Genomic DNA, 22,777 nt, shown 5'->3' with positions numbered 1-22,777 from the left:
TTATTGTTTATAAGTCGATATCGACAGTTTATTATTTATGGTGATTAAAAAGACGGTACAAGACCTGTTCGCAGAAGAAACGTCATTACTCTCTAATAACGAATCATGCAAATGTATGTATACATATATCAATGTATTTTACATATAAATTATATCCACCTACTTAAGTATGTGTTTATAAGTAATTATATGTAATTATAGCAAATATATGTGTTTTTTTATAAATAGTGTATAATCTATAACTTTTATATATCATTAGAACTGTTAGAGAATGTTAAAAGGTGTTTAGTCCGTCATTAGAATGACTATAAAGAGGGTAAATAAATAAATTAAAGAACACAAATGAAAGGGATAAGCCGACATTTCTTATTCCGATAACTATACTCAGATAACACTTAATCGAGTAAGGTACAAAAACTCGCTTTGTTATGCGTTAATAATCCTTATTTTTCGTGTGCCTTCTGAGGATACCGTTAAGTTGTTTTTTTTATTTTTAACGTTCAATATAATGTCCGGTTACAACAATCCAACAATAATATCACAAAGTTAAAATCTAAATGTACCTGGTCGAACCGCTTTGAGATTATTGATATAGTAATTGATAAACATTTAGTATGGACATTTCCTGGATTTTTAATTTTAGATAAAAAGTCTAAAACACCTAACAACAAAATGGCTACAAGTTTTCAAAGAAATCTGCAAAGATATATAACACTCAAACTTTAATTTACGGAATAAACTGATAAAGAATTATAAAAATTATCTTGAATAAATATACTAATGGGATTCTTCAGAATGATACCAATAATAGGAGTATTACAGTAAAAATTTTTTCATTCGTTTCAAGATTATAAGATTATATATGTTAGATTCACTTTTTCATTGCACCGGGAACTTTCTTCTTGGTGTTTCGTCTTGCCCACATTTCGACCCCCAAACATTTATATGGTAAATAAATGTGTATTTTAAGATATCCTACCAGTTAACCTTCAGAAAATTAGTTTTAAGCGAGAATGCCATGCTATTTTATATTATTGCTTAAAAAAAACACCTATGTGTCTGTTGAATACCAGTACTCATCTGAAGCGGCAGTGGCAGCCGACAACCGTTGTGGCCGAAAGGCAAGCGAATAGCAACAACGGACCTTATACCTCATTAGGTTGGCCGACGACATAAAGAAGATCGCAGGAAATCGCTGGATACGGACTGCACAAGACCTACCATTATGGCTATCTATTGGAGGAAGCCTATGTCTTGCATTAGTCGTCTGGCGGATGACATGAATGAATGAAATTATTAGTTAATTACAGACATTTAGTTTAAGAGTGTCTATCCCGATTTCTATTGAACAACTAGTCTACTTTTATTTAGAAAACTATATCTCCAGTAACTGTATTAACAGCACGATATATACCATAAACAAGAAACTGTGCCTATGAGCAGGAAATGTGTTACAGAAAAAATTATAATATCAAATTCAACTCATATAAATATGCAATTCGCAATTCTTTGATAAAAACTAAACAATAGTTTAAAAAGTACTAGATTTAAATAGTAAAAATTATTGTAATTGTGAAAATTATATTACTAAAGTGATTAATTTTACTCGCGTATGCGGACAAATAGTATAGAAACCGCCATACCGCGCCTTAGGTATGTGAGCGGTGGGATGAAGAGGGATATCAGCCGTTGCATTCCATTATACCGACGGCAACGTTTGCAGTGGCGGCGCTCAAGCTCTGTCTACTTCGACCTCCCCTTCGTCGCGCTATCCTATGATGCCGTACTGCGGTTTTGGTAACAATATAACAATAATTAACACATATGCGTATACACATGCGTACATGGTCTAAATAAAGTGGCTTAATAACTTTGTGAGATTTTAAAATTAAATTCAATACCTGGCAAAAACATTTTTAATTAAAATTTTGTTTATAGTTATATTGTTAGTGATTTATATGAAATTGAATCAGAAATGAGAAGATACGTAGTGAAACGAAAATGACCAACATAGCCTAGCGGATTGGCTAGTTAAATTGGCTTTAAGGTTCTGGTTTTGATACCACGACCGCCAAGCATAGTGTTGGAAGTTTCCTCATAAGGTGCAGACAACCTTGCTAAGGTCATCAAAAGACACGTTCACACATTCTAAATCTATGAAGAAGGTCTTAGTCCAAATTGGACGGCCATCTTCAAATTTCATCATCATCATCATTTATGATTTCGATAATAAAATTGAGACCCGAAGCCGATGCGATAATTTGTACAATAAAAAGTTTAGGGTTAAATAAAAGTAATAGTACGAACAAAACACGACGCCTTTATTTTTAGATGAGCCAAGTTATATCAGAAACAATTTTAGTTATAAGATTTTATTTAATCAAAAATTAAGCACCTAAAAACTCTTGGAATGATTTTTGATATTTTCCTTGGGGATCGTATAGCACCTTAAGTTCTTCCCATAGTTCTGCGTGTGATTTCTTCACTTTGTTCACAAGCAGTTTGCCATACTCTTTTTGTTTGTCAGTACACTTAGCGCAATTCGTTTCGAGAGCCTCCGGTATTTTATCTAAAATAAAAAAATAAATTAAATATTATTATATATTCATTTCGCAAAAAACACCTTATATATCTATTTATTTATAAATTATATGTGTACAAATTGTCAATCATATAGTTATGGATATGGTGACATTATTCACATTAAAGGTAACTTTCCTTAAGGAAATCGTACTAGCAGTTGACCTCAAGACAGTCTATCTGAATAACCTTGACGTGTCTTAAACATCAAATTATGACATGTTATGAAGAACGAGGTATTTCAAACTTCTAATTTTATTAATATTGATAATTGGTAGAGAGTTTCTGTGAATATATTTCTAAATAATTCATAATACCGATAAATACTTTTTTCTAATATTATCTGCTATACAAAGTAAAGTATAACTATTTTGTGAGCTTTAAAGCATTTATATCTATTTCCAATCATCATAAACGAAGCGATTACTCTGAATTTCTGTTGGAATATGATAGGCCAACTAAAACAAATCAAAACAAAAAAATCTGAATTCCGAATTAAAAATAATACCTTATTATCCTTACTATTACATAATTACATTAGTTATTATTTTTCTAACCATTGATTTTGGGTAGGATATACCCACACTTTAATTAAAAGCAAATGGGCTATACGTTCACCTGTTTAAAGCTTTTACATCCATAACCAATAAATCTGTATATCATGTTTTTACAAATTATAAGTTTGGGTACCCTATTTACGCCAATACTTAAACACAATAATTATAATAAACTCTTAAACGGTTTTTATAATTAAACTAATAGTTGTAGTTTTATTGTAACTGTGTTATACTGCTGCGACTGTGAAGATTCTAATTACAAACAAACACATAGATGGCGTCTTTTGTAAGGAAAAATACTAATTCATGCATACGTAAAACGGTTACTTGCAATACATTTAATATTTGCAAAATCGTTCATGTATGTTTCTGTATGTATATTAAATAATAAGGGATTTAGAAAAGAACATGCAAAGATATTATTTGCACTAATGTTATATTAACTTTTGCAGAATAACTATATTTTGGGTTGCAGCAGTTTGTTTCATCTTTTTAGGTTTTTTAACGATTTCTTATTCCGGCACTAATAGGGGGACGCTTTTCTTGTGTTTTCTTTAAAACAACACTTAAAATTAATAAGTAAAAAACATTGTGCGAGCCGGAAAAAAATAAGAGAATAGAGTAATGTACAGTAAGTTTACTGCAGTTATAATGTGCATAATGGATATTTTACGTAATCGGATCTGCTTTAAAAAAATTGTATACCATGAGAATGGATATTTGCAGACATTTTCCTGCGGACAGAGGGTAAACATTGTATTTCTCAAGTATGGTTTTTTTTTTTAATTTTGTAGATAATTAAAGAAAATTAAAAAAGTAAAAGTAAACGTAAAATCTCCATTTCGATAATTAATAAATATATATAGATTTTATGAAACTATACCCCAAAAATAGTGTACGAAACGAGTGGGAGACGGTTACTGATATGAAAGTAACAAGTGGTAAACAAAATAATTATACTACTAAAGATTTCAGATCTATTTTTCTCATTTTAATTAATTAGTTTACATACCCTTCAACTTTTTAACTTCTGGAGTACAAGGTCCTTTGTTCAGCAAGCATTTTATGTAAGCAACCAATAAACGATCGTTTTCAAGCAACTCGTCGATGTTTAAGTTAGCTTCTATTTCCTCATATCTATCAGCTGCTATTGCCAGCGCAACAACGCATAACAGCAATAAAATTAACTTCATCTTGATACTCGGACAAATGTAATATGATCAGATCCTAAATAGACCGTGTCTTTATATAAAGCTTAGAATGTACAGTCGCGTGCATCAAGTGTGTCAGCTAAATCGAAAACTTTGAACTTTATCTCAACACTTTAATGATCACAAAGGCGCAAAGTGTTCATGTTTTAATGTTTGTGACTGTATATGTGTATATCACATTCTAAGAACGGATAATAACAACTATATCATAATTACTATAAAATATTCTATTTAACATCCAGCATAGCTTAGCTATTAAATATAAACACAGTTAAGAATTAATTAAATTTGTCATAAAAAATAATCCAATAATTATTTACGACTTTTGTTTTAATGGCATAGTTTTTATTTTACGTAACCTAACGTATATAATTATATGTTTATATACACAAAAAACTTAATAAATTAAATAAAATCGTTACATAGTGATATAAATGCAATTGTCGTCTTTGCTGCAAATAGACATTCTTATTAGCTAACTACCTTATGTATCAGTTTACATTATTGTTTAACACATAGGTGCTGACTACATAGTATTCTTTTGGTTTTGCTTCCTGAAATATTGTTGAGGTTACAAATTATCAATAATTTTAGGGCTATTTAAGTACAGGCCAAAACATTTAGTTTGTCTACAATTTTCTCAAACTAAACCAAAAGAAAAAGTCAAAAATAATAACATCTTTCATCTAAAACTAATTACAACGGTTTAAATTCCTGTGACTAAGAAAGTGTACAATGCTTCTCTATTCAAACGGCTTGGATCATATTTATCGAGGAGTTCAAAAAATCGGGGCTCGCTTTTCGCTCGAATCCCAAGCAATAACTTTCGGACCACAACTTTTTGTTTCGGAGAACATCGTCCACATGCCGTGCTTATTGTTTCTGGTAGTACTCCTGTAAAATAATTAAACGATTCGTTTTAAAATTTTTAATAAATATGAATATTATTATTATATTATTTGATTCTACGGATAATGAACCTCTCCCTCATTACCTTTATCTTTCTCAAATTCTTATACGGAGATATATTATGAATTAAGGCTTGAAGAACATTATCACTTATATGTACCGTGTTAGCTGATAATAAGGACTTACATTAAAAAATGGTTCACGTGATGAGCGTAATTAAATACACACAATTTGTGTTCCGCGATATTTTAAACAAACTTACGATTGCATATGAAAGCGTCAACTTTGTCATAAAGATTACTTGTAAAAATCTGTACAATTGAAAAAGGAATGAAAATATTTAAATTTCTTTTTTACCTATTAAGAAAAAGATAAATAGCCAAAAACAAAGACCCATGTTTCCAGGCAACGATGTCTTTCAAAAGCCCGAAATGTTGTGTACATACTTATTTATTTCTAAATATGTTCTTATAAATATACATATTTGTATACATAAATAATGCTGTAATACAGATATGATTTCTTAGACTACGCTTGAAATCTTACATATTATATTTTGAATTTTTTAATATATCAAGGACTGTTGTTAAATATACTGTTTATAAATTATTCATGATTAATATATACAACCGTTAAATTATTAATCTTATAACACTTACGTTTAAAATTCTTGCCGTCTTTAGTGCAAGGTCCTTTTTCCATGACACATTTGTAGTACGCAAGCAGGATCCTTTCGTTTTGTATAATGGAGTCTGCGTTGAAGTTGTCATAGCGGTTAATGAACTGTTGTTGCCCATAGCAAGATACCACCACCGTCAGCGCGAACAGGCAGACAAACCACAGCCTCATTTTGACCTGAAAAAGATTAATCAATTATTCCAAATAGAAAAATCTTTATCCATCATTTTAGCTTATAAAAGTATCAATGAAAAGTTTAATAATGTCATCTAATAAGCTAAAAACGTACGTTATCTACAATGAAGCTAACAGTAATATCAAACACGGTCAACGCACGGCATGACAGTGCGCTTACTTTCACGTTGCTAGAACTGTACTTTCTAAATGGCGTAAAAGCGTTAGGTGCTCGCTATTCGATACAAGTAGTAACACTCACTTGGAAGAAAGTACGGGTAAGTCCTTCGGGTTTGACGGTCAAAGTCGGTATGGTTGTTTCTCCGCTCCTAACAGTAGGGTGCAAACATTTCTCTAAAAACCAGTCCTCGATGAGGAAGAGGTCGATGTAACGGACCGCATACAAAACGTATCACGTACCAAAATAAAAATGTATGCCGATGAACGAATTGATAATTCAACATGCTCTGTAAATAAATAACTATAATGAGTTATTTTATTTCATCTTAACTTTCAATACAAATATTTAATAATTTTTACAAAATTAAAAAGTCCGTTTCAGTGAGGATGTTCTTTTCCCTATCTAAAACGTGTATCCTTTTAAGAGTCAACGCCCTTAGCCAAGTTTTTTTTTTTCTTCTTCCCACACGTAACTTGTTGAAGGGTCATGTTTTTTTTATTTTTATTGACTTAAAAAGTGTGGATGTTGTCCAGTTTGATTACTTTTTTGTTCGTGAAGTATACGCAGTGATATTATATTTTCGTCCGATATGTGTCTCTTTAGTATTATTTGTGGGTCAGTTGACATAGAATTCTAGCTGCGCATGCATTACAGATTTTTTATTTCGATTGTAATATTTTCAAAATTAAACCATCGCCAGACAGTTATAGGCTGCGATCTTCGCTGTGTACGGTACTCCTTTGTAGAATCTTCGGTATTGGGAGTCCTGATGGACATTTAAATATTTAGGATATTTTTCGTTTGCTTATTAAAAAGATAATGGATAGAAGATAATTAAAATAGAGTTGGATAATAAAGAGAACGGAATGGGTGTTATTGCATTACATAAAGGAGGAATGGTCCCAAATATTGTTTTTGAAATCCCCCTTTGGTACCCTTGGTATTAGTCAAATGTTTTTTTGGGTACCGGGCTATTAATAAGTACATGGAAACCTCCTCTGTTAGTAAGAGAAAAAGATTTGGCCGTCCACGGGATAGAATCCTGTCCTAAAAAACAAAAAAGGTTTATCTCGAGAGATAAAAATAGCACCTAGAAAATTGTCACAACGGTCAAGACACACTGGTCGTTTCTTAACTAATAATTTGAAAGAAAATAGGATTGTAAATTCAAGACAACTACTTGAGCGGTACGTAAAGAGAGGTCGCAGAAAAATTTTGTTTACAGATGAGAATATTTTTATAATTAAGTTATATTTCAACAAACAAAATGACCATATTTATGCATACGAAAAGTTCTAAAGAAGCTTCCTAATTAGTCAACAGAGTACAACGTGGGCATTATCCGACTTAAGTGGTGGTTTATTTTATACCATTCTTAAGATGGAAGTTAAACCGCTTTCCAATTTCAATAATCAAGAATGGTTTTTTCAACACGACTCGGCGCTGGGTCATTAAGTTCGATCCAGCAAATCTTGGTTAGAAACGAACGTTTCGGACTTCAGCAGAATTGAAGAGCTGATTGATAGAGCTGATCTAAATCAACTGTATCAGGACATATATGTACACTTGTGGAAAACAAGGCTTACTTTAAATGCCATGGTAATTTTAAGTCTCTAATACAATCCACACGATTGGCGGTGAAGAATTTTCCCATAGAAAAAGTGCAAGCTGTTGATTTCTGGTCTCAATCTTCAAAGGACTGTGTTGTAGTCAACGGAGATCACTTCATACAAGCTTTATGTATTTTTATTGATTTTATATTAATGTGTTATTAAAATAACACATTGTGATAGTAATAAATGTCTCGGGCAATAAGAAAATCTTGTTTTTCTTTGTGCCAATATTTATAGTAAGACTGTATTATTTGTGGTAATTTAAGTAGTATTTATAGTAAGAATAAACATGAGTCACAAAATCTGTGTAACTAGAAGCCTTAGACCTAATTTTTTTTCTTTCTTTCCCCTAGTAGAGGTCCACTTAAAATGCATTGAATAAAAATTGTTTAATAAAAAATTTCATGTAAAATTCTATAATCACTATGCAATTTACAAACTAAAGATTTTATTAATCTAAAATTTAACTAAAATAGTTTTTTGTTACGTTAAAAATTACCAAGAATAGCTTTCATGAAATTGCACCCTTAAAACGCAGGGCGGAACACGTGAAGTGGGCAGCGGACTGCTTGTTTGGTATATTTGTGACAAAAATTAGATTACTATTCTTAGCATTGATGTTCTAATAATATTATCAGCATGAAGACTGCATAATAAATTTATATTTTAGGGATGACTTAATATTATGATAAAACGTAATAAGCATAACAATAATAAAAAAGTCATTAATCCTTACTAAGAAAATAAGCGTGATCAACAATTTTATAACCGGTCTAACCGTGGCCATGCAAAATTAAGTGCAGTCTTCACCATCAAAGAAAAAATATACATAGAATATCTAATTTGTTATAAATTAATAAATTTAAATTAGAAAAAGTTTTTGAGAAACAATCCTCTGTTTTTATATTTTTATTGAAATGGCATTTGAACGGCATTGAAACGTAGTCTCCGACTTTGAACCTGTCAAGCTCGCAGTCTCTCAAATGGCCATGGAGAATAATGCTCGGAATTTCTCGAGATTGAATTTGGAATGAGGAGATATGTACACATACAAGTAACCAACGTAACTCAGAGGATTAATAAAGTATAGTGGCAGTAAGCAGGCCACTTAGCCCAGAAAAGATAGCCGTTGGGTTTTAAATGTCTAAAGTAGAAATCTTCACGACATCACAAACTTCATAAACTTGTTCTCTACCCACAAGTTCATCGTAAGGTACTTAAGACGCAGGAGCTTCCAACCGGTCCTATTGGAAATCTATAACGGATGCCTACGTCCTTCGGGTAAAATGATGATAAGATTATAAATTTTAACCCTTCGTTACAGCCTCTTAATAGGATCAATCCCATTTATTATTATTTAAAGAGCAATATATTTGCATTCTATGACGCTCCTTTTTTAGTTTAGATTAGCAAGGATTACTGTTGTACATAATGCAAGAAGAATGTAACAATAGCGCCTAACGCTTCATAGATATAAGTCTATTTTGTTTTATTCCTTCTAATTATAGTATTTTAATTGTGGTGATTTATATGCATAGAAACGGACTGTATTTATTTGCAACATTTACTATGGTAATGTTGATGCAGCTAGAAGTGATTCAGCGCTTGTTTTTAACTTTATTTTTCCATTTGAAGGCAATATGAAACGAATAACAAATGCATTGAATCATAAATTGACGATTACGAAGGTCACCAGACACGATACCTCTAAACATATATGATGTCAGACATGTGATAATAGATTTGATAAAAAAATACGATGCCGCCACTGTATAGTTAAAAAAAACCTTGAAAAAAACTATGTACTTTTCGGCAATGATTACATTCCATTTATAAATAATGTTGTTTTATTATAAATGTGAAATATTTGTCGAGTTTTCGATACCAAAAAAAACTATTGAGTAACATTTTTTTTTAAATCTGGCCATTTTTTCGCAATGTAGATAATGCATGGATATATTTTATTTTATTATTATTAACACCAACATATCATGTATATTTTTATATATTCACTAAGGTTTCATTATACAAGACTATATTTTCATTAAAATTTACAAATATCAAGGATCTGAATTTTTTTAGGTGAACCATAGTTTCCGTAAGTTAGTAATATTTTTTTTTCTAATTATTGTGAAAAAACTTTTAAGATTTCTTAGTTCTCTTGAGAGGCAAAGCCCTAATTATGTGTTTATGTTCATCTTTATTTTTATCAGTTTTGCAACGGCACGGTTTCCAGAATTATGCTAATAAATAATAGACACGTATGGCTCTGAATTAGAGAAAGCGGTGGCGAACATGACGTTGTAAAGAACGCTCACTAGATACAAAGTGAAACCTTGTTGTTTGAACAAAAATTAATCATTCAAGGGCCAGGTTTATGAAAGTTTCCAGTGAAAATGTTGATGTGGTACCTCATTTAATGATCAGGGCGTGTGCCTGGTGATAAGTAATGCTTTGAACGAAATGGAGTAAGATCAAAGACAAGATAGCATTTCAAAACTATTGCACTCGACATCTTATAATAATTAGAAATTTTAATTTCAGGCTAAGTTTATGTAAAAAATATAATTAAACTAATATTTTTAGCTTAAAGAAGACTAAGGTATTTAAGGTTATTTTAGTAACAGGTACATATTTCATACAATTTAAAGAGAATGACAATTAGAAACATTTTTATTACTATATTATCGGTAGAGTTGCACCTCCGCACGCATGGCACTGAAAAGATGAGTTATACCGGTCCGCAGTTATCTTTAGGATTTGATTGGGCGAAAACATTTGTTATTGTTTATGTTTTTGTTATTGTTATTGTGCAGCTCCCAGCCTCTCTCATCTTCTACTAAGTCTTTTCATGCCGCCTAAGTGCCATGAATTATGCAAAATGGAGACTTGGACCTCAGCTAATAATATAATTACCTGCGTTTTTCTTCTATCATTTTGAATGGAGAACGTTTCCATTATAATATATGAAGTATGTAATAAAATAAAATACATAGTTAATACGAGTATAACCTAGTTCTTGATTTTATGTTAAGCTAGCTTTATTTCGGGTAATGTTGTATATCCATACATATAAGAATAGTTAAAAAGCTTCAGGCTTTATCTTATTTTGTAATAGTGGTAACTGCGGGGCTAGAGGTCGATTAAAAAAAGAAGATTGCAATTGTACAAGTAAATATAAAGTTTAGATAAAATTGAGCCTCATTCTGGAACAATTTTTAGTGCTGAAAATACAAATTAATACATATTAAGTGGCATGTCATGAACCTTTAACGAATCCTAATGATCCGCTACGTTTAGGTAGGTGCCTGAAAAAATTAAATAGCAAACTTTTACATATAAAAATATTCTGTTAATATCCTGTAAGAAGAGACTAATCGCAATTAATGTCGTTTATATGCTTTTAAATATTATCAACATTCTTCACAACACAATTAATTTGAAACTTGCTTTAGAACTTAAGTTTTTACGTATTTATGAAAACAAGATAATTTGTTAAAATCGAGGAAAAACATAAAACAATTTTTTTATGTTCTCAAAATTTTGAATCTTTCGATTATTAGTTAACTATAAATTTAACTATCTCGAACGGCATAAACTCGGTAACATGAATTAAGGAAAAGACCAATACGTTTAATTAGATTCCATCGATTTTCTGGTTACTCAAATCGCATTGGATATCTAAACTAGTAAAGGCAAACTTAAACCATCATCCGACAAACCTATAAAATCCCTTTTTTTCTTTCTTCATTAGCCTGAATTAGATCTTGTATGCATCACTACAAGCAATTTAGAGAAAGTATATATATACGTAAAATCAATAAACGTATAAACGTAAAATCTCCAACCATTTCGATAATTAATGTATATATATATATGTACATTCCTTTTCTCGAGTGAACTTATATATACTCTTTGGATATGGTTTACGTCAAAATAAATATTAAACTAAGGTCTAGTTTAACTAACTAACGCTTACCGTTGAGCAGCATTTATTGCAGTTTTCAATTTTGCTGATTCTATTTTGTGAGGCGCCAGTCAATTTTATGTACATTTATGAAGTATCAGTCATTGTTTTCTTAGAATTACCTAACTAAACTTTATTGTATTGTTTTTTACTTTTAGTATGGATTTCTTTAAAATTTATTTTCAAGTTTCCAGAGAATGGACACAGCAGCGTCTTGTGCGTAGCATAATACCACACTGCAATCCCCAACCCGCCTGCTGAGCGTGGAGATTATATACTACTCAAAACAAAATAGGGCCCACCATCATTTTGCCCCTTAATTTATGTGCATACGTGATTATTAAATTTTTACAATTAGTCGATGTTGAATTAGGGTTTTACACATTAAGTAAACACAAAATAACGTTTGAATTGTTTAATTTTATAGCAATACACTCAAATACACATTTTTAGAGAAAATGAGCACTAAGTAGACTGTCAATAAAAACTTTTATAGTCACTGTTTGTTTTTAATAAACTTGCCGGGAGTTTTTCTTTAGTATCGAGTAGGACCTCCTTTGCTCCGTAATCACTCTCTGAGCTTATCTGGAACACTCTCAATCAGATGAGTGAAGTTTTGGTCGGGTATTCGTTCCCAACAGAGTTTCAGCGCGTTTATGAGGTCCTGTTGGCTGTTAACGTGACTATGGGTCTCTTTAAGACTTTTTTTTCAATTGATCCCATAAATGCTCAATCGGGTTGAGATCGGGACTCATTGCTGGCCAAGGTAAAACCGAGATATTGGCATCAGAAAGTGCCCTCCGAGTGACCCTAGCTGTATGCGCACGAGCGTTGTCTTGCATAAACACAAAATTATCACCTACTCTTTGTGAATATGGGATGACATAAGGTCGGATTACTTGCTCTACGTAACTGGCTGCAGTGTCCGTCCCTTCGTTCAAGATCACCAGCTCTGTTTTGCCTAACAAGCTTATACCGCCCCATATCATCGAACTCGGGCCCCCAAAACGATCAGTACCGTGCATGCATGGTTCAGTAAAACGTTCTCCTTCTCTTCTCGACACACGTACACGTCTGTCATCGCTAAAAAAACTTAACTTTACACTCGTCTGAAAAGAGTACTGTCCTCCAATTGTCCATGGTCCAGTCCAAATGCTCACGCGCAAACCTCAAACGTGTTGCCCGGTGAGCCCTTGTTAATTTTAAACGAATAACACGCATCCTACAATGTTGCCCGTCCTCGTGGAGTCGATTCCGAATGGTTTGACCACTAACGCGTGTGCCAGTAGATTGCCTTAGCCGGGATTGCAAGGTTTGGGCGGTTGTCGTGCGGTCCCGGCGCGCAGTCAATCGAATGTACCGGTCTTCTTGAGCAGTTGTGGCTCGAATCCTTCCTGATCCAGATCTTCTAGCCACACTACCTGTCTCCTGGAACTGCTCCCATACGTTTCGAATAGCTCGCCGTGACACACCAAGGCGAGATGCAACCGATCTTTGCGATTCTCCCTCTTGAAGCAAAAGAACTGCCCTTGTCGAAGTTTCCACATCCATATGACGACGAAAATCTGGCATTGTAATCAGGAATAATGCCGAAACGAAAAAAACACAGCTAAACAAAGTGTGATCAAAGCATTGCGCTTAAAGCAAGACTGAGAACACAAACGATTGAAAATTTAAGAAATGGATAAATTTAAGCACTTTACTTTTTTGTCTACCCACTTGAAATCAACAAAAAAGTTAACTTTTAAAACATCATTATGAACTAATAAACATGTGTGCTAGAAGTAGTAGTGCTTCATTTTGTCAATGATTAGTATATGAGTTATTTATAAACACGATTAGAGACAAAGTTGCGGTGGGCCCTATTTTGTTTTGAGTAGTTTAGTATATCTCCCTATAGATATATTTGGGGCAGAGCTAGACTTTGCACTGCGCGTCTATGTGCTAAAACCACGACGACGCCCTGACTAATGTTTTCTAGTCGCAATTATAATAAACTTGCCCACTGTTCGTTTTCTAGATGTGGTGACCATTTCTTATGCTGTCTCTATATTAAAATTGAAAAACCAATTTATTTAAGGAAATTCTTTGTTTTTCCTTTTTTCTATTTTTTTTTTTTCAATTTTACCTTTTTCCTGGGAATAAAGGCAATTTTTTATTTTAACATTGAACTAATAACACATTTGCAAAACATAATAAGTTACGTTAAGCGAGTGTAATTTATCGCGCGAGAACATCATCGTAACACCGAATTTTAATATCATTAAATTATAAAGATAAAACATAGACCATTAATAAAAATTATTTTGCTATGCTATATTACACAATTTAAATAATATATAATAATTAAGTAGCAGACAAACTCTGCCATTGAGAGACGATGAAGTATTAAGTGCAATAATAAGTTAGTGCAAATAAGCGTCAGTGCATGATTCAAGAAGAGATACGAATGCGGTAGTAAGTGCATACCTATTGCGGAACTTCCGCAGTAGAGGCGGAAATTAAGGCCGGATACATCTCACATTACAGACGCGCTTGCTCACCAAGTTGATATACTACACCCAAGAACATGGTCACTGGTGTTTACTTATTTATTTCCTTCATCTTGATAATAACTTAATATTAAAATTTTTGAAAAACATTACAATTTTTCATACAAAATAAAAATATGTTCACTTATGAAATTGGTTTTCTGTTATTATTTGCTAATATAATAAAAAAGTACTCAGAGAAGAAACGATAACGCGTACTAGAAAAAGGTCTTTTTAATAATATTTGTAAAAGGCTTCTGTTTCGATATCGAAAAAATCGTTCCAACGATGTTTTGTGGCGAACATATCTCACCGCCTTGTCCCCAACATTTTTCTCGCACATTTCCGTCGACCCATCGATAAAATAGCTAAACCTTAACAACTAAATAATTACATCATATAACACTGCTTAAATGCATATATTTGATAAATATCTATTAGAACAAATAAAGCCAAACAACATACTTAAATCTATCGGCTTGAGACACTTTGTTCGACTGCCTTGTTTCTACACATATTAAATCTGTCACGTAAGTTTTGAAGGATGAGGAAGAACTGTCTAAGGTTTTTTCCTTGTTGTTATTCTTTAGTCACGCAAAAAAATATTATTTCTAGATTAAAAACAAAATGTAATTCTCAGTTATGAAAATTCCACAAGTAGTTTTTAGAATTAATTTAATTATTTACATTTTATTTACGTCCTGTGGATATTCCACAGGACGTAAACAGTACACAGATAAAATAGACAAAAGAATTAAGCACAAAGATCGCAGGGGCGATTTCTTCCAGAATAGAGGGGGCAATCATCAAGTGATATTTTGAACATCATGTACATATAACAGTTTACTTATAAAACATAAAAGTAAATTCATACTGATATAATACATAAATGATACATGTAGACTACGATGTATACATATGTTTAGTGATAGGCAGAAGTATACATATCTTGTACTAAATAAAATATTATTGTGAAAAGTGGTGAAGCTTTTAAACACTATAAGAGATTTAGCCTTTCTTAGTGACATAGACAACTCGTTCCGCAATCGTGTAGCCTGAACAGCAAATGTTTTGTCAAGGAACCTAGTTGCATGCTTGGCCATTCCTTACTCCAGATTTGCTGACCATGTAACTCCGCATGTCCGCACTCGATCATGTGACCATATGGCTCCGTGCAGGGTGCTGAGGAAGGTGAGATGTTTGTAAAGATGAGAAGGTGAGATTAAAAACTGTGTCTTCCGGCGAAGCATATAGGAAACCACTTGAATTTCAAACGAAATTTGGAGAAGTGATCATATTTTTGCAATTCATATAACTCTTAAACTATTATTTCTGGGCAACGTTTTCCAAAATTATTGGTAATTTCTAATAAATATACAAATATAAATAATGTCCCACCCCTCTCTCTTTGTGGCTTTCAAAATTTATTTTATGTATAAATCAGAAACTAAAATTACGTATTCAGGAACGTACCATAATTATTAAATGTAATTTATATTTTTGTTAAATCGGTGGTAATGACTATTACATTTAAACGTAATGCCGTACCTTTCGATCAATTACGTAGATACAATTCAATGGAATACACAAAGGAAATATTATACTCGTGGGGAAATAATGTGGTCGGTGACAATAATTTACTGATGTCGATATAATAGTATAGCAACGAATAATCTACGAGTATCGATAGCCCATATTACAATAATATAAGTGTATATTCAATATTTAGTCACATAAAGCTCCAATGATAAACATGTATTTACAGAATGTTTGCACCAACCTCTTAGACTGGCCTGCAAAAAGCCCGGCCATGATTCCAATTCAACACCCTTGGGACGTGCTTAGGTTATTTGAAACCTGATCTGGGAAATGATGACCTGAGACAAGGGCTGAAAGGTTCTCCAGTGTCGACCACGAGTCGTTAGACGCGTTATGGGTAGGACCTCTATTAGGTGGACAGACAGCATAGTCAGACTGACAATATATATAGTGATCTTTTTATAATGTTAAAATTGAATTGAAAAAGTGACAATTCAAAAATGCGTGTAAATATCTGCTTGAATAAAGATATTTTGAATTTGTATTCTGTGCAAAAAAATTACAATATGTACCTTGCAATCGGCAACAATGGCTTTAAGGATATAACAAGTATTTGAAAGCAGCGAGAAATCGCTAAATGCAGGCAACACAAGATCCAGCATTATGGAGATCTTTGGAGGAAGCCTATGTCTTGTAGTGAGCGTCCCAACCATCAAAGATGACAAGGGCTTCACCCTCATCCAAACTAGGCGCAAAAGGGCCAGGAAGGCCCTCGCCTCCGACGAGGTTTCAGCGGGGGAAGATTCCCCTCACACCCCTCCCACACCCTCCAAAAAATCCACGAGGGGCCTCGAGCCCCCAGGACAACCCCCGCCACCTCGCAAAAGGGCCCCGCGGTGCCAAAGCCGCCACCTCCAATTATTCTCTAGGACAAAAGTGCCTGGATCAAAATTACGCCCTGGCTCACCACGGCATATCGTGCCCAAAAGCGCGGTGAACCATTTTCGGACGCTCACGCATCACCTCCACTATGTAGCACTCTCGTTCCACACCTACGCTCGAATGTACTTGAACTCCCGACACAGAGGACCCTTCAGCATGCGTCCTCTGCCAAACGGCCGGCCACCCCGCTAACTATCGAGGCTGCGCTAAGGTGCTCAAGCGGCGGCCGGTAAACCATCCCTGCGGCGCACGCACCTCACAGAGTCGTCCCCATCAGACGCCCGGGGCCAACACCCCGCCCTCGTCCCTCTCCCCTGCCCCCGCCCGCCTCCGCGTGGGCCAAACATAGAAATGGGCTGAGGGGTAGCCACTACCCCGCACTGGTAGTGGCTACCCCTTAGCCCGCGGTAGTGCCTCCAGCGCTCCAATCTAAGGCCGCCCCAAAACCGCAGCCCAAACCAGCCGAGCCCTCCTCAAGGCTCGTAGACTTCACGGAGGACATAGCCTCCCTGACCGCGTTTCTTTTCACCAGCTACGTGATGTCTCACGCGCCGGGGCCAATTCGAATTTACGTTATAAATTCACGTCTTGGTCCTTTTCATTCTCGGAGCAACTTTTAATTCACGCCACAACCTTTATATCGCCTCGCACCCCAAAGAAGTGCGAGTTTTATATTAAAAAATTACCTGCGATCATTGAAGTTGAATTTATATCACCTTTCACCGGAACGAACGCAAACTTTGAACTACCGGTGCTCTCTGCTCTCGACCTGCTGCCGCCTGACCAGTCCTGGGAGATCGTGCGGCTGGCTACTACCACCATCAGGGGAGTACCGAGCTGCAATGTAAAAGACCGGGCCTTCTGCCCATTACCCATTTTAAATAAAAATATGTTTTCTTCTGTTGCCGAGTTGCTGTTTTTCTTTCACCTACCATCACAGCCTGAAAACGGTACACGGTTGACGTGATGGTGATGATGTGCCATTGTACATGTTCGCCTAACAGCTGCAAGGAAAGCATGACGATGCATTAAAAGGTTTAAAGTTTCATAAGTCAACTAATATTTTACAAAATCAAGTCATATAATTTAAGATTACTTTTTAAAATTATTATCACAATTTTTAGCAACATAACTTTTATTATTTAGAACAAACAAAGTTTATATGTCCGCGAGTGTAGGTTATTGAAAACATAAAGTTCCATTTCATTCATTTGGTAACAAGATACTATCAAAATTACATTTAAATAGCATCGGACAAAATTATTTATTAAACTGATACATAAAATTGAAAATAATTGACTTCATCCCTAAAAATGGAGTATAAATGCCAGTTTTTGGGCAATAAAGTACATAAACAATTCGACTTTACTAAAAAACATCTGACAGTGCTCGGGTAAAATATCTATATTAATCCTTAATTCATTTTATTTAAATTATAATCGATTTTTTAACAATACGGATTAATTACGGATTAACTACGATTAACTAACTATTAAATGATTACGGATTAAAGTGGGCGTTCTCAGGTTTTTATATAAACAGAGACGGTATATGTTTATGGTTACACATATTTGTTTCCTAAATGTTAAAGAAAACCAATAGAATTGGCCTTCTAATGTTAATGATTTCATTTATTAATTTTTATGAAAAATGGTTATTATTTTCTGTTATAATTCTCTCTTTTACTTTTAGTTGATTTGAAAAAATGCAGTTAGTTTATGTAACTATTTTGGCTTTTATTCCTGCCATATTTTCGTATGACGAAAAATACGACAAATTGGATGCTGATAAAATTGTTGCTGACAAGGCGTTGTTTACTTCTTACATCGATTGCTTCCTCGACCGTCAACCTTGCACAGCCGAATATGCAACGGAGTTTAAAGGTAAGTGTAAATAAATAAGGTACTTATTTCACAATCATAATTATTTCTACCCTAGAATGTCCACTGCTGGATATAAGCCTCCCCTATAGATTTCAAATCATCTGTCATCTTAGGTTCACGTCCTTCGCTGCGTTTGCCAAATTGTGGCCTCCACACTACATTTTCATCATTTGTGGCCATAAATTATTTCCTTTCTTAATTAATTTTGAATGAGAATGTTTAAGGTTATTTTAATATACCTTTAATAACGCCAATTTCAACTTAATACGCTGAACATATTATATTATAAGGATTCTTCCTACTGTATGGACCGTAGAAACAATCCTTACGCAAGAAATGTTTCACTTATTATACTATTGTTACACTTCTTGCAACCGCTTTCCTAGATGACTGTCATTTTCAAAAATCTTCTAAATTAACGTCTCGTTACGTTATAGCCTGAGTTTATCCTAATCTCTTGCTTTTATTTAAGACTACTTACATACATAACTGGTATATTCTTTGAATAGAAAAATTCCGGCTGATTATATTCAACCGTCGAGATGCTATTATCTCATTTTGGTCTTCTTTAATCATCGTCATTTTATGATGTCCACTACAAGACATAGATCCCACACTGATTTCAGACTCTTTATACAATATTGACAAGCCCATCTGTCCAACCTCTGGGTGAATATCCTATGTTAAGCTTGTTCTTCAGTGGTTTTAACTCCAGAACCTTAACCCCCGCGGCTATCTGTTCTGTGCGCTATGTGACCTTCCTACTGCCACTTCAACTTAGTATTCCGCTGCCCTATATCGACTACTTTTTTTTTTTTTTTTAAATGACCCCCGCTATTGGGGGCCTCTCGTACCCCTATCTGATTTTTAGGACAGGGACCTTTTTTACAAATATTTTTTTCGCAAAGTTTTTTATTTCCATAATCATCTGTCATTCATCTTATTATCTTTTATTCTTTTCTCTCTATCATGTTATATTTCTTTTCTTTTATGCCCTTTTACTCTACTCTTCTTTCTTTCATCCTCTTATTTTGTTTTACAAATCTTATTTACTAGGTATGTTATCACAGTTGTTTACTAATAGTTATTATTTATTTTACTTCAGTCTTTTTTGTTTTCTTTTACCTAATTTTGTTTTTTTGTATTGCTTGTGTTATTATTGTTTTGCAATACTTGAGGAATTCGTTCCTAGTTACACTTTCGCCTATCAGGGAGGCTATTGACTCCTCCCTGATTTGAACCCCAGACCGGCACTCGAAGCCGAACCGGAGTCCCCCGAATGCGGGACACCGGGCCACAAGGTGGATCACGGTTTGGTCCACGCCCGGTTCACAGAAGCACGAGGGGTCCTCCTTGAGCTTAAACCTATGAAGGTACTCAGAGAACCCCCCGTGCCCCGTGAAGAGCTGGGCCGAGACCGCGTCCACCTCGATGCTGCGGAGCACGCGGTAGGCTGAGACGGCGTCCGGGAAAAACATCCTCGTATCGACTACTTACAGGTTGAATACTTGTACGCAAGAGTTGATATTTTCATCTAAAATTTGCTGTAAGTTTGACACATTTCAACTATTTACGGCTTCCTCGAAAGCTGCTGAATTTAAACCAAAAAGATTCTTCTTTCTAGTTTTACTGGTAGAATGTTTGTGATATTCGCGTAAAATTAAAACAGTAACTATTTTAGAAGAAATAAAACCACCAAGATTATCCACAAGAACATTACGTGTACAATATAATTAAAATTGATCTATATGCTGCTCAGTCTTTGCATAATTGTAATACAATCATGATTGTATTTCTATATTGCAATGTACTTAGGAAAAATACTTAATTGCTTTACAAAAACATTATCAACGTTATGTGCTTGTCATGGTTGTAAGTTATGTGCTAAACGCTTGGTTCGATAGAGAACAGAAAATTAAAAAACATTAAGGATGTGAATATTTCAAAAAATATAATTATTTCTAACACGAGTTTCTTTTAAGAATTACATTGATAATGGCGACCTTTATCCAAAGAAATTACTGCAAATTATGCTAAACAGTACATTTTAGTATTTTTTATATAAGTCATAAAGTGTCATCCGACTAGACACTAACTGTAATGTTTTTGTTGTCACAATGAACATTCTTGATATAAGAAGACCAATGCCGTATTGCTATAGTAATAAAAAATGTATCTAAATTTCAGAACTGCTGCCAGAAGTTATTAGAGAAGCTTGCGCTAAGTGTAGCGAAAAACAAAAGAAAAGTTTAAGAAAAATCGTTAACGCTCTTTACGAGAAAAGACCGGACGATGCAATAAAGTTTCAAGAAAAGTATGATCCGAAACGAGAGTATGAAGCCGATTTTGCCGCTTTCGTAGCGGCTGAATAATCAAAAATATAACATCGTTCTTTTGGGCAGAAAAATTGAAATGTTCAATTTGTTATATAATATTATAAAGTTATGTTTAACTATAAGCAGTGCGATAAAATAACGACTTCTGGCAATACTAATATAACTTAATGAGCACATTATAGTAAGTTGCGTATTAAAAGAATTAGCAAAGAAACATTTGCGTTTTAATTACCTTTGAATACATTAATAATGCAAGAACAATATATTTGTAAGTGAATTCGATAAAAAAAAGTTATTACCCGATGCTACATATAGGGGAAAATGCAACACAATTAAGAATAACACGAAATTACGTATTTAAGATTATAATTTATTCCTTACTTACATCGTAGATCACTTCAAACCATATGGTTTAAATATTCATAATAATAACGTTAACATTATTTATATGTAATTTTCATTCTACTAAATTCGTGTAAAAAGTTAATCAAGTAAAAAAATACGAAAACATTATTTTAGTTTATATATACAACTGGTAAGAGACAGTTAAATAAGACAGCCATTAAGTAAAAACCCAGTAGTCATCGATTTAGCTCCAGTTCAGTTACGTATCTGACACAATTCGCACGGTACAGTTTTAAGCACCTTTAAATATTAGTCAGTATTATGCCCTAAATTACCTACATTTACCTGTTATTATTATAACTTTTGATTTAATCTATGATATAACTCCTAACTACCTACCCCTAACTATTGACTTTCTCAAATTTTTAACTATTTTGTAAATAATATATTTATATTATTTATATAAACTCTCTAAATAATATAAAACAAGCTGTCACTAATTATGATATATAACGCATAAAATTATTCTTATACTAAATAACTTTTTACACTTGTTCATAGGTGTTTCATGTGTATATTATCTTCAAAATTCATGACAAAACCTTAATACTTTATGTAATCATAGTAAAACGAAATGATTTTTGGAAAATATTACAAATACATTGAGAATTTTTTAAATCTTACTACAGTTAAAGTATCTTCTGGAAATACAAGCTGGACATAAAATTAAGCATAGACAAAAACTACTTACTAAAATATGAATCGACGGTGACAAGCCGAACAATTAATCACACCATTACTCTATGAGATTTTCACCTATGTTCTGACTCATCACTATATCTCTTGAAAACATAAGCCTTAGAGACTTGAAATTTAGCTAAAATTTTATGTTACGAGTTAGAGGTCAACTAAGAACGTATTTGACTAAATCTCACTTGCAAAATAATTAAGGGGTGGATAATAAGGCAACTAGATAACAACAACACAGATGAATCTTCGTTACTTTAAAACAAATAAACCTAAATGAAATTTTGTGTGAAAAATATTGCACTTTAAATGAAACCAATCAAACCGCTTGTGGCGTTCAAACGTTGCTATTCGATTCTAACGCTCATTTGCAAGATATCCGCTATTAATATTCCGCTAGCGCTTCCGAACTTTTTTATGCCAGATGGAAAATCCGTTTTGTGTTACATTTCTTGACTTAGTATTTTTTAAACTTTGTACAAAACCTTTATCATTAATTTCAAGTCCGTCTTTTGTAACAGCTCTTGGTTTTAGTGAATTCTTTCCCATAAAATATTATATTAGTAACTATGGTGGTGAAGCGA

General features: G+C 33.5%; 2 protein-coding genes across 2 annotated transcripts; one reads left to right on the top strand and one right to left on the bottom strand.

Annotated features, from left to right (window-relative positions):
- Positions 1-2,301: 2,301 nt before the first annotated feature.
- LOC137921670 (uncharacterized) lies at positions 2,302-6,408 on the bottom strand. Its single transcript, XM_068764479.1, has 5 exons — positions 6,372-6,408; positions 5,917-6,112; positions 5,058-5,242; positions 4,150-4,345; positions 2,302-2,569 (listed from the first exon to the last, which is right to left on the bottom strand). The coding sequence occupies exons 2-5, from the start codon at positions 6,104-6,106 to the stop codon at positions 2,388-2,390; spliced, it is 753 nt and encodes a 250-aa protein (XP_068620580.1). The 5' UTR covers positions 6,107-6,112; positions 6,372-6,408; the 3' UTR covers positions 2,302-2,387.
- A 12,179-nt stretch (positions 6,409-18,587) lies between these two features.
- LOC137921661 (ejaculatory bulb-specific protein 3-like) lies at positions 18,588-21,137 on the top strand. The gene is made up of 2 exons (XM_068764470.1): positions 18,588-18,765; positions 20,953-21,137. Exons 1-2 carry the CDS (start codon positions 18,588-18,590, stop codon positions 21,135-21,137), a joined length of 363 nt encoding a protein of 120 aa, XP_068620571.1.
- Positions 21,138-22,777: the final 1,640 nt, after the last annotated feature.

Source organism: Battus philenor, unplaced genomic scaffold (genome assembly GCF_028537555.1).
Source record: "Battus philenor isolate CCGP_79_NKW_IND1 unplaced genomic scaffold, ilBatPhil1.0.hap1 SCAF_19, whole genome shotgun sequence".
Classification (NCBI taxonomy): Eukaryota; Metazoa; Arthropoda; class Insecta; order Lepidoptera; family Papilionidae; genus Battus; species Battus philenor.
Note: the sequence above shows the minus strand (reverse complement) of the source record. Positions and strands in the feature narration are given on the sequence as shown.